Source organism: Oncorhynchus keta, chromosome 35, assembly GCF_023373465.1.
Source record: "Oncorhynchus keta strain PuntledgeMale-10-30-2019 chromosome 35, Oket_V2, whole genome shotgun sequence".
In the NCBI taxonomy this organism is placed as follows: domain Eukaryota; kingdom Metazoa; phylum Chordata; class Actinopteri; order Salmoniformes; family Salmonidae; genus Oncorhynchus; species Oncorhynchus keta.
Window position 1 is genome coordinate 59,280,019 of NC_068455.1, and position 12,519 is coordinate 59,292,537.

The 12,519-nt window shown below is 43.6% G+C and overlaps 1 protein-coding gene across 3 annotated transcripts; it reads right to left on the reverse strand.

Annotated features, from left to right (window-relative positions):
- Window positions 1-1,301: 1,301 nt before the first annotated feature.
- On the reverse strand, window positions 1,302-12,326 carry LOC118368741 (zinc finger protein 135-like). Of its 3 annotated transcripts, none has more exons than XM_052497194.1 (2): window positions 11,754-12,308; window positions 1,302-1,837 (listed from the first exon to the last, which is right to left on the reverse strand). In XM_052497194.1, exons 1-2 carry the CDS (start codon window positions 12,067-12,069, stop codon window positions 1,653-1,655), a joined length of 501 nt encoding a protein of 166 aa, XP_052353154.1. In that variant the 5' UTR covers window positions 12,070-12,308; the 3' UTR covers window positions 1,302-1,652. The 3 variants fall into 3 exon arrangements, with proteins under 3 accessions (XP_052353154.1, XP_052353153.1, XP_035608995.1); XM_052497193.1 differs by having other exon boundaries at window positions 1,302-1,840; XM_035753102.2 differs by lacking the exon at window positions 1,302-1,837 and adding an exon at window positions 6,890-10,043 and having other exon boundaries at window positions 11,754-12,326.
- Window positions 12,327-12,519: the final 193 nt, after the last annotated feature.

The following is a 12,519-nucleotide window of genomic DNA, read 5'->3' on the forward strand; positions in this document are numbered from 1 at the left end:
GTTTATATTTTTGTTCAGTATAAAAACATTTGAAGTCAGAAGTTTACATACACCTTAGCCAAAGACATTTAAACTCAGTTTTTCATAATTCCTAACATTTAATCCTAATAAAATGTTCTTTCTCAGGGCAGTTAGGATCAACACTTTATTTTAAGAATGTGAAATTTCAGAATAATAAGAGAGAATGATTTAAACTTTTATTTCTTCCATCACATTCCCAGTGGATCAGAAGTTCACATACATTCAATTGGTATTTGGTAGCATTGCCTTTAAACTGTTTAACTTGGGTCAAATGTTTCAGGTAGCCTTCCACAATAAGTTAGGTGAATTTTGGCCCATTCCTCCTGACAGAGCTGAGTCAGGTTTGTAGGCCTCCTTGCTCACACACGCTTTTTCAGATATGCCCACAAGTTTTCTATAGGATTGAGGTCAGGGCTTTGTGATGGCCACTCCAATACCTGAACCTTGTTGTCCTTAAGCCATTTTGCCACAACTTTGGAAGTATGCTTGGGATCGTTGTCCATTTGGTAGACCCATTTGCGACCAAGCTTTAACTTCCTGACTGATGTCTTGAGATTTTGCTTCTGTATATCCACATAATTTTTCGTCCTGATGATGCCATCTATTTTGTGAAGTGCACCAGTCCCTCCTGCAGCAAAGCATCCCCACAACATGATGATGCCACACCTGTGCTTCAAGTTTGGGATGATGTTCTTCGGCTTACAAGCCTCCCCTTTTTCCTCCAAACATAACGATGGTCATTATGTCCAAACAGTTCTATTTTGTTTCATCAGACCAGAGGACATTTCTCCAAAATGTACGATCTTTGTCCCCATGTGCAGTTGCAAACCGTAGTCTGGCTTTTTTTATGGCGGTTTTGGAGCAGTGGCTTCTTCCATGCTGAGCAGCCTGTCAAGTTATGTTGATATAGGACTTGTTTTACTGTGGATATAGATACCTTTGTACCTGTTTCCTCCAGCATCTTCACAAGGTCCTTTGCTGTTGTTCTGGGATTGATTTGCACTTTTCACACCAAAGTACGTTCATCTCTAGGAGACAGAACGCGTCTCCCTCGTGAGCGGTATGACAGCTGCGTGGTCCCATGGTGTTTATACTTGCGTACTATTGTTTGTACAGATGAAGGTGGTACCTTCAGGCTTTTGGAAATTGCCCCCAAGGATGAACCAGACTTGTTGAGGTCTACAATTGAGGTCTTGGCTGATTTCTTTTGATTTTCCCATGATGTCAAGCAAAGAGGCACTGAGTTTGAAGGTAGGCCTTGAAATACATCCACGGGTACACCTCCAATTCACTCAAATTATGTCAATTAGCTTATCAGAAGCTTCGAAAGCGATGACATTTTCTGGAATTGTCTAAGCTGTTTAAAGGTGTTTATTAAAATAATAGTCCAATAGAAAATAATAGGTCTCCCCCAAGAGACCCTCTCTGGGATACAGTCTTCTGGGCTCCGGGTCTTACTGTATCCCCCATGAGACCCTCTCCGGGATACCGTCTACTGGGCTCCGGGTCTTGCTGTATCCTGTGGGGATCAAAAACTGGACTCCCTCCTGTTACCTATGGTACCGTCCCCAACTACACGGAAGTCATTTCCTGCCCCAGTCTCTGCCCCATGTGCTGCCCTTCTGGCAGCTTTATGGGACTTGTACAGCTGGGTGAGCAATCAGCCCTTGATTTCTCACCAATCCCCAATCAGCCCCAATTAGGCCTGGCCCTGGAGCCCGTCGAGACCTGGCACATCCAGCAGATGGAGCCATCAACTCGGGATGTATACTCCGTCTGTCCCCAGGCCTCGACGAGTCTCCCCCTGGTGGCTGACCTGCTGTAAACCACAGCATGTCAACTTCTGACCCACTAGAATTGTGATACAGTGAATTATAAGTGAAATAAACTGTCTGTAAACAATTGTTGGAAAAATGACTTGTGTCATGTACAAAGTAGATGTCCTAACCGACTTGCCAAAACTATAGTTTGTTAACAAGACATTTGTGGCGTGGTTGAAAAACGACTTTTAATGACTCTAACCTAAGTGTATTTAAACTTCTGACTTCAACTGTATATAAACACACATGCCCTCTGCTGACTGGAGTAGGTAAGGAGCACGTTTTTTACAAAACATTTAGGGTTGTGGGTTCGATTTCCACGGGTGACCTACTATAAATCGCTCTGGAAAAGAGTGTCTGCTAAATGACTAAAAGGTAAATCGAATGTAAATGTTTTTATTTGTTCATTTTTCAATATTAAATGGTGAAGTACAAAGAGAAGCATGTGTTGATTGATTAGTAAGAATTTTAAAACAAACTTTACATGAACTACTGCATTTAAGGCAATTTCTTATTCAGATAAACAGATATATAAATATGCAACTAGGTCTCTAATGCTCCTACATGTAACACCATTTAAAAGTGTGGACACACCTACTCATTCAAGGGGTTTTCTTTATTTTGACTATTTTACACATTGTAGAATAATAGTAAAGACATCAAAACTATGAAATAACACATTTGGATTCATGTAGTAACCAAAAAAGTATTAAACACATTTTAGATTCTTCAAAGTAGCCACCCTTTGACTTGATGACAGCTTTGCACACTCTTGGCATTCTCTCAACCAGCTTCATGAGGTAGTCACCTGGAATGCATTTCAATGAACAGGTGTGCCTTGTTAAAAGTTAATTTGTGGATTTTTTCCTTCTTAATGTGTTTGAGCCAATCAGTTGTGACATGGTAGGAGTGGTATACAGAAGATAGCTCTATTTGGTAAAAGACCATGTCTGTATTATGGCAAGAACAGCTCAAATAAGCAAAGAGAAACAACAGTCCATAATTACTTTAAAACATGAAGGTTATTCAATCCGTAAAATTTCAAGAAGTTTGAATGTTTCTTTATGTGCAGTCGCAAAAACCACCAAGCTATGAGGAAACTGGCTCACATGTGGACCACCACAGGAAAATAAGACCCAGAGTTACCTCTGCTGCAGATGATAGTTTGTTAGAAATACCAGCCTCAGAATTTGCAGCCCAAATAAATGCTTCGCAGAGTTCAAGTAACAGACACATCTCAACATCAACTGTTCAGAGGAGACTGTGTAAATCAGGCCTTCATGGTCGAATTGCTGCAAAAGAAACCACTACAAAAGGACGCCAATAAGAAGAAGAGACATGCGTTGGCCAGAAAACACGAGCAAATGGATATTAGACCGGTGGAAATCTGTCCTTTGGTCTGATGAGTCCAAATTTGAGATACAATGTAGAAGATAGTACACATAAAGAAAAACTCTTGAATGAGTAGGTGTGTCCAATCAAATTAATTTAGCTATATCCAAATCATATATCAAATCACATTCAAGACATTTCATGGTTGGAATCAAGAAATCCTAAATTCTATTCCTCTACAGTGCCCTCAGAAAGTATTCATACCCCTTGATTTATTTCACATTTGGTTGTGTTACAGCCTGAATTCAAAATGGTTGAAATAAAAGAAAATCTCACCCATCTACACACAATACCCCATAATAATAAAGTGAAAACATGTTTAGGATTTTTTGCAAATGTATTAAAAAAGAAATACAGAATATCTCCTTACATAAGTATTCACACCTGAGCCAATACTGCGTAGAAGAACCTTTGGCAGTGATTACAGCTGTGTCTTTCTGGGTACATTTTTAAGAGCTTTCCATACCTTGAATTGTGCAACATTTGCCCATTATTCTTTTCACAATTCTTCAAGCTCTGTCAAATTGGTTGTTGATCATTGCTAGACAACCATTTTCAGGTCTTGCCATAGATGTTCAAGCAGATTCAACACTGTTACTCAGCCACTCAGAGACATGCACTGCATTCTTGGTAAGCAACTCCAGATTTGGCCCTGTGTTTTAGGTTATTGTCTTGCTGAAAGGTGAATTCATCTCTCAGTGTCGGGTGAAAAGCAGATTGAACCAGATTTTTCTATAGGATCTTTTCTGTGCTTAGCTCCATTCCATTTATTTTTTATCCACAAAACTCCCCAGTCTTTAACAGTTACAATCATTCCCATAACATGATGCAGCCACTACCATGCTTGAAAATATGGAGAGTGGTACTCACTAATGTGTTTTATTGGACTTGCCCCAAAGATAACACTTTGTATTCAGGACAAAAAGTAAATTGATTTGCAAAATGTTTTGCAGTGTTATTTTAGTGCCTTGATTACAAACAGGATGCATGTTTTGGAATATTTGTCTTCTTCCTTTTCACTCTGTCATTTATATTAGTATTGTGGAGTAACTACAACATTGTTGATCCATCCTCAGTTTTCTCCTATCACAACCATTAAACTCTGTAACTGTTTTAAAGTCACCATTGGCCCAATCCCTGAGCGGTTTCCTTTCTCTCCGGCAACTGAGTTAGGAAGGACGCATGCATCTTTGTCTTGGCTGGGTGTATTGATACACCATCCAAAGTGTAATTAATAACTTCACCATGCTCAAAGGGATATTCAATGTCTGATGTCTTTTTTTATTTTACCCATCTACCAATAGTCAGGGACCTTACAGATAATTGTAATTCTACGTGTGGGGTAGAGAGGTGAGGAAGTCATTCAAAAATCATGTTAAACATTATTTTACACAGAGAGAGTCTATGGAAAAGCTGATCTTATTTAGGCTTGCCATAACAAAGGGGTTGAATACTTATTGACGAGACATTTCAGCTTTTCATTTGTAAATAAGTTCAAAAATTCTAAAGACATAAATCCGCTTTGACATTATGGGGTATTGTGTGCATGCCAGTGACACAAAATCGAAATGTAATCAATCAATTTCTAATTCAGGCTGTAACACAATAAAATGTGGAAAATTTCAAGAGGCGTGAATCATTTCTGAAGGCACTATATTGTTAGGTTCTAATTATTAGAGTAAGAACTCAACAGACACTATGAAAGCTTAAACCAAGTGTATTCATCCCAAAGGGTCAAACAGCTGTGCAGACGATATATTCACACAAGCACCGATATGTAACCCTTTCTCCTATGCCGAGTCTCCTCCTACACATCTGAACAGCCAATGCATCTCGGTTGCTACAGAACCTTAGTGAGATCTGTTCTTCCTCACTTCATCTGACCTGACCTCTGCCCCAAAGTGCTCACTCCTTCCCAACTCACAGCTGTCATGGTGACTGGTACCAGACTGTGTCTCTTCTCCTCCCAGTGGATCCCTCCCATAGGATCCCTGACTGCCTCAAGCTACAAAAATAGGAGATTAATTCTGGCTCAGACAAGCTAAGGCTCGTGAAAGGCTACTTACTTAGTGACTCATAATAACAATAATAATAATACAACAAAAAATATCTAGTTAACAGAAGAAAGGAAGACAAAATAAGGACAAAAGAAGGACAGAAGAAAAAGGAAAAGAAAGAGGACAACAAAGTGAAACAGTCAGCACTTCTATTGCAACTTCGTATTTCGTCGTCCTAACGTAGTCTACACTGCTATCTGCCCAGCAGCTAGCCAGCTAGCAAACGTCTACCGAATAGCAGCACTGTAGAAACTATTACACTCAACTGAACGACTTGATTAGCGTAGTGTTAGCTAGCTACATAGTTGTCTTTGCTGTCTTCGTATCCAAGATAATTGTGTAGTTTAGAGCGTGTAGTCTTAGAGTGATTATCTTAATTTACCGAGGTTAGCTAGCCAGCTATTTGTCGTCCTTAACGTAGGAGACACTGCTAGCTAGCCAACAGCTAGCCAACGTCTACTGAATAGAACTTCCGCACTCAACAACCCGGTCGCATTCCGCTTCGCTCCACAGGTAGTATCACATTTTCATTTCATTTCATTACAGCACAACGGTTTGATTTGTTTGATCGTAGCTAGCTACATAGCTAGCTACATAGCCGTCTGTGTATCAAAGATAATTGTGTAGTCTAGAGCGATTTTCTGGGTTAGCTAGCCAGCTATTGTCGTTCTTTTAACGCAACGTAACGTAATCAACACTGCTAGCTAGCCAGCTAGCCCCGAATAGCAGCACTGTAGAAACTATTACACTCAACGGAACGACTTGATTAGTGTAGTGTCAACAACGCAGCCACTGCCAGCTAGCCTACTTCAGCAGTACTATATCATTTTAATCATTTTAGTCAATAAGATTCTTGCTACGTAAGCTTAACTTTCTGAACATTCGAGACGTGTAGTCCACTTGTCATTCCAATCTCCTTGCATTAGCGTAGCCTCTTCTGTAGCCTGTCAACTATGTGTCTGTCTATCCCTGTTCTCTCCTCTCTGCACAGACCATACAAACGCTCCACACCGCGTGGCCGCGGCCACCTAATCTGGTGGTCCCAGCGCGCACGACCCACGTGGAGTTCCAGGTCTCCGGTAGCCTCTGGAACTGCCGATCTGCGGCCAACAAGGCAGAGTTCATCTCAGCCTATGCCTCCCTCCAGTCCCTCGACTTCTTGGCACTGACGGAAACATGGATCACCACAGATAACACTGCTACTCCTACTGCTCTCTCTTCGTCCGCCCACGTGTTCTCGCACACCCCGAGAGCTTCTGGTCAGCGGGGTGGTGGCACCGGGATCCTCATCTCTCCCAAGTGGTCATTCTCTCTTTCTCCCCTTACCCATCTGTCTATCGCCTCCTTTGAATTTCATACTGTCACAGTTACCAGCCCTTTCAAGCTTAACATCCTTATCATTTATCGCCCTCCAGGTCCCCTCGGAGAGTTCATCAATGAGCTTGATGCCTTGATAAGCTCCTTTCCTGAGGACGGCTCACCTCTCACAGTTCTGGGCGACTTTAACCTCCCCACGTCTACCTTTGACTCATTCCTCTCTGCCTCCTTCTTTCCACTCCTCTCCTCTTTTGACCTCACCCTCTCACCTTCCCCCTACTCACAAGGCAGGCAATACGCTCGACCGCATCTTTACTAGATGCTGTTCTTCCACTAACCTCATTGCAACTCCCCTCCAAGTCTCCGACCACTACCTTGTATCCTTTTCCCTCTCATCCAACACTTCCCACACTGCCCCTACTCGGATGGTATCGCGCCGTCCCAACCTTCGCTCTCTCTCCCCGCTACTCTCTCCTCTTCCATCCTATCATCTCTTCCCTCTGCTCAAACCTTCTCCAACCTATCTCCTGATTCTGCCTCCTCAACCCTCCTCTCCTCCCTTTCTGCATCCTTTGACTCTCTATGTCCCCTATCCTCCAGGCCGGCTCGGTCCTCCCCTCCCGCTCCGTGGCTCGACGACTCATTGCGAGCTCACAGAACAGGGCTCCGGGCAGCCGAGCGGAAATGGAGGAAAACTCGCCTCCCTGCGGACCTGGCATCCTTTCACTCCCTCCTCTCTACATTTTCCTCCTCTGTCTCTGCTGCTAAAGCCACTTTCTACCACTCTAAATTCCAAGCATCTGCCTCTAACCCTAGGAAGCTCTTTGCCACCTTGTCCTCCCTCCTGAATCCTCCTCCCCCTCCCCCCCCTCCTCCTCCCTCTCTGCAGATGACTTCGTCAACCATTTTGAAAAGAAGGTCGACGACATCCGATCCTCGTTTGCTAAGTCAAACGACACCGCTGGTTCTGCTCACACTGCCCTACCCTGTGCTCTGACCTCTTTCTCCCCTCTCTCTCCAGATGAAATCTCGCGTCTTGTGACGGCCGGCCACCCAACAACCTGCCCGCTTGACCCTATCCCCTCCTCTCTTCTCCAGACCATTTCCGGAGACCTTCTCCCTTACCTCACCTCGCTCATCAACTCATCCCTGACCGCTGGCTACATCCCTTCCGTCTTCAAGAGAGCGAGAGTTGCACCCCTTCTGAAAAAACCTACACTCGATCCCTCCGATGTCAACAACTACAGACCAGTATCCCTTCTTTCTTTTCTCTCCAAAACTCTTGAACGTGCCGTCCTTGGCCAGCTCTCCCGCTATCTCTCTCAGAATGACCTTCTTGATCCAAATCAGTCAGGTTTCAAGACTAGTCATTCAACTGAGACTGCTCTTCTCTGTATCACGGAGGCGCTCCGCACTGCTAAAGCTAACTCTCTCTCCTCTGCTCTCATCCTTCTAGACCTATCGGCTGCCTTCGATACTGTGAACCATCAGATCCTCCTCTCCACCCTCTCCGAGTTGGGCATCTCCGGTGCGGCCCACGCTTGGATTGCGTCCTACCTGTCAGGTCGCTCCTACCAGGTGGCGTGGCGAGAATCTGTCTCCTCACCACGCTCTCACCACTGGTGTCCCCCAGGGCTCTGTTCTAGGCCCTCTCCTATTCTCGCTATACACCAAGTCACTTGGCTCTGTCATAACCTCACATGGTCTCTCCTATCATTGCTATGCAGACGACACAATTAATCTTCTCCTTTCCCCCTTCTGATGACCAGGTGGCGAATCGCATCTCTGCATGTCTGGCAGACATATCAGTGTGGATGACGGATCACCACCTCAAGCTGAACCTCGGCAAGACGGAGCTGCTCTTCCTCCCGGGAAAGGACTGCCCGTTCCATGATCTCGCCATCACGGTTGACAACTCCATTGTGTCCTCCTCCCAGAGCGCTAAGAACCTTGGCGTGATCCTGGACAACACCCTGTCGTTCTTAACTAACATCAAGGCGGTGGCCCGTTCCTGTAGGTTCATGCTCTACAACATCCGCAGAGTACGACCCTGCCTCACACAGGAAGCGGCGCAGGTCCTAATCCAGGCACTTGTCATCTCCCGTCTGGATTACTGCAACTCGCTGTTGGCTGGGCTCCCTGCCTGTGCCATTAAACCCCTACAACTCATCCAGAACGCCGCAGCCCGTCTGGTGTTCAACCTTCCCAAGTTCTCTCACGTCACCCCGCTCCTCCGCTCTCTCCACTGGCTTCCAGTTGAAGCTCGCATCCGCTACAAGACCATGGTGCTTGCCTACGGAGCTGTGAGGGGAACGGCACCTCAGTACCTCCAGGCTCTGATCAGGCCCTACACCCAAACAAGGGCACTGCGTTCATCCACCTCTGGCCTGCTCGCCTCCCTACCACTGAGGAAGTACAGTTCCCGCTCAGCCCAGTCAAAACTGGTCGCTGCTCTGGCCCCCCAATGGTGGAACAAACTCCCTCACGACGCCAGGACAGCGGAGTCAATCACCACCTTCCGGAGACACCTGAAACCCCACCTCTTTAAGGAATACCTAGGATAGGATAAAGTAATCCTTCTCACCCCCCCTTAAAAGATTTAGATGCACTATTGTAAAATGCACCAATTTGTAAGTCGCTCTGGATAAGAGCGTCTGCTAAATGACTTAAATGTAAATGTAATGTTAGTGACTCATAATAATTTACATTTGTAATATCCAAATAATATAATGAACAACATTGGAGGGTTTATACTTACTTGTATCCAATTAAATTAAATGACATTATCAAAATGAAATACACATTATAATATTTAACCTGATTTTAGACATAGTTGTCTCGAGGCCTATTTTTGAGTAAAACTTAATTGACACAATTTGATTTCATGTGGCATGAACAAAAACACAAATTCCCAGTCAAAAACATAAGTCAGAACACAGCCTCTCTATTCTCTCATGCGATTCCAGGTCCTCTAACTGGGAAAATGTCTTTCCGCAATGAGAGCAGTGGTATGTCTTCTCCTCCTGTGTATGTATTCTTTCATGCTTATTCAGATGCCTTAAGCGGTTAAATACCTTTCCACACATGGAGCAGTGGTAGGTCTTATCACCTCCCGTGTGTGTCCTGTCATGCTTATTGAGGGCCCCTAACTGGGTAAAACTCTGACCACACAGGGAGCATTGGTAGGGCTTTTCTCGTGTGTGTGTCTTCTCATGCTTTTTCAGACTACCTAACCACCTAAAACTCTTTTCACACTGGGAGCAGTGGTAGGGCTTTTCTCCTGTGTGTATTCTCTCGTGCGTTTTCAAGCTCCCTAACTGGGTAAAACTCTTTCCACACTGGGAGCAGTGGTGTGGTCCTGCTGGTTTGGACGTCTTTGGGTCTGGTTCACCTGAAGGACTCTTCTCGCTGTCAGAGGGAGAGTCTCGTCTCTCTCCTGCCAAAGACAGAGTATTCAGTTAAACAGAGACCTGAATGAAACACCCACATGATAAGTGTCTTCCTATGAGTTTTCTTCCGGACAAGATCCCTCAAAAACCTGAGGCCAGTCTTCACAACATTTCATAATTAAAAATAAACTTGGGGAGATTTCAAAAACAAATTATGAAGTGTTCCAAATCTAATCTTGCTCTAATGGATGACAATCCGTCAGTCAATGTTATTGGTTGCATTTGGTCGACTGTTAACAACGTTTTGTTGGTGGCCCACTATCTCTAAAGTAATAATAGAAATTACAATATTTTCAAAATGATCTTTTTTGTGTTCAGCCAAGCCTTTCCCTCGAAATGGCTATCCATGTTTTGACTTACAACCTCACAGACTTCTGCTAATATGTTCAGTCTCCCCAAAAAAGCTTGTCCATTTCATGTAACATCCATAATGCTAAATTGGGAATCCATGTAACATCCATAAGGGGGAATCCATCTTTGAATTAGATTGGAAGGGGTGGGGGTAGCATCAAAAAGTGGATTTAATACTTTCTTGGTCACTACTTGGCGATGGAAACAATGATAAACTGTCTACCGATTATGGACACCATCCAACGCAGGACACTTACTGCCAAAACAGGTTGCGTACAGCAACGGGATCGGGTGATATCTCACAAGCTGTCGCTATGGAATGACCTAGGACGGGACGCTACTGTTAAAATGACAGTACTTACTGTTAGCTGTATACATGATGGCGAGCTATGAAGGGCTACCCCTCAGGGTGAGATATTTAAGTTGTAATTTCGCACAAAACAATCAATTGTTAACATTTGTTGGTTGCCAACTTTAATGGTATACACATTTTACAGTGTGGCTTTCTTTCAGACATTAAACTGCATAATCAAAAAGGCCCCTTTAAAACCATGCATTGATTCAACAACAGTGTGACCTAGCCTCTTTTAGAATCCAAGAGTGGAAGACTTGTATTGGCTCCTGTCATTAATACTCAGCATTTCTGAACCATCCCGTTACATATCAGAATGTTGAATAAACTTTTTAAAAATTAAATTTACCTGTTGTCCACTGATTTTGTCTTTATGTCGGATGTAATCTTAGACAAAATATAGACAGGGAAGTGTTAACCCGAGTCTCACTACGCTGGTCTGTATTTCGATTGTATTTCCTGTTTTGTATTTTTTAATACTGATGCAATTCGCACACAACAAACACTCGCACAATATGTAAACAATGGCGGAGCTTAACCACAGACACAGACCTAACTTTGTCCCACACAATCAGCTGGCAAGTTTCACAGGTATTTCCAGCTGACTGTGCGGGAACTTGCTTTGGTCAACAACATTCAAGGTTCAATTCAGCTATTGTTTACATATTGTGCATCACATGCAATGCATCAACGGATTGGAAATACACGTGACAGAACCTACCGACACCGCAAAAAGTCAGGTAAATAAAACTTTCCTGTGGATATTTTACCTCCACTTCCCACCGTCAAAATGCACCAACAGCACAGACAACGGTAAAGTGTTAACACAGATAGAACAATTAGACATATTTGGTGTTAATGTCATTATATTCAACATTCTGGCGTGTAGATATCTTTTTTGGTCGACTTCTCTCAAACTGAATATACATGGTAACAGTCTGACGTGAAGACAATTTATGCCCCTCTTGTTAATTAAGATAATAACGTTACTCACCGTTGTTAATCTGGTCTCCAGTCTCTTCTTCTTTCACTGTTACAGTTATCTCCTCCTTCACTCCAAAAACGGCACCCTCCACTTTTTCTTCCCCCTCTTCTTTTACAGTGACGACGTCCTCATCTTTCACTCTGAACTCTTCCTTCACTTGAGCTCCTTCACCTTTAATTGCAACAGCCTCACCCTCTACCTCTTTTTTTACTGTGACAGCCTCATCCTCCTCCTCCTCTTTTACGACAATGTTCAGCCAAAGACCCTCTTTCTCCGTCCAGCAGACCCCCTCTTCTTTATCAGGGCAGGAGCTTAATGAGCTCATGGTTGGATGTTAGCTAGCTAGTTAGCACATTATTATCATCGACTAGCCTAGTGCTAGGCTGTTTTAGCTATCCAGCTAGCTAACTACTAGCAACGTAAATATGAAATGTTAATGGTAAACGAGCTTGACGACCAAAGTGTGTTCAAAACACAGGGGCGAATATACACCGAAGTCTAAAGAGCTTGAATCTTTCGGCTGTTGGCTAGCAAGCTACGGTGGTGGCTCACTAACTCTTGTTGAAGAACCTCTTCTTCGATTAGGTTTAACGGCGGTTTATTTCCAATATATGTTGCATTACCGCCACCTACTGGAGTACAACTCCCTTATACATTGCTTGTACCATCTAACACTACAAAAAAAAAAAAAAAAAAACCTACTCGATGCATTTATTGATGAAGCCAATGACTGATGTGGTGTACTCCTCAATGCCATAGGTAGAATCCCAGAGCA

What these genes read in the sequence shown, in the direction of transcription:
- LOC118368741 (XM_035753102.2), bottom strand. Translation starts at nt 12,069, where the DNA reads ATGAGCTCATTAAGCTCCTGCCCTGATAAAGAAGAGGGGGTCTGCTGG. An exon ending in TGGAGACCAGATTAACAACG is followed by an intron (nt 10,044 to 11,753) that starts GTGAGTAACGTT and finishes TGTCTTTGGCAG; the next exon opens with GAGAGAGACGAGACTCTCCC.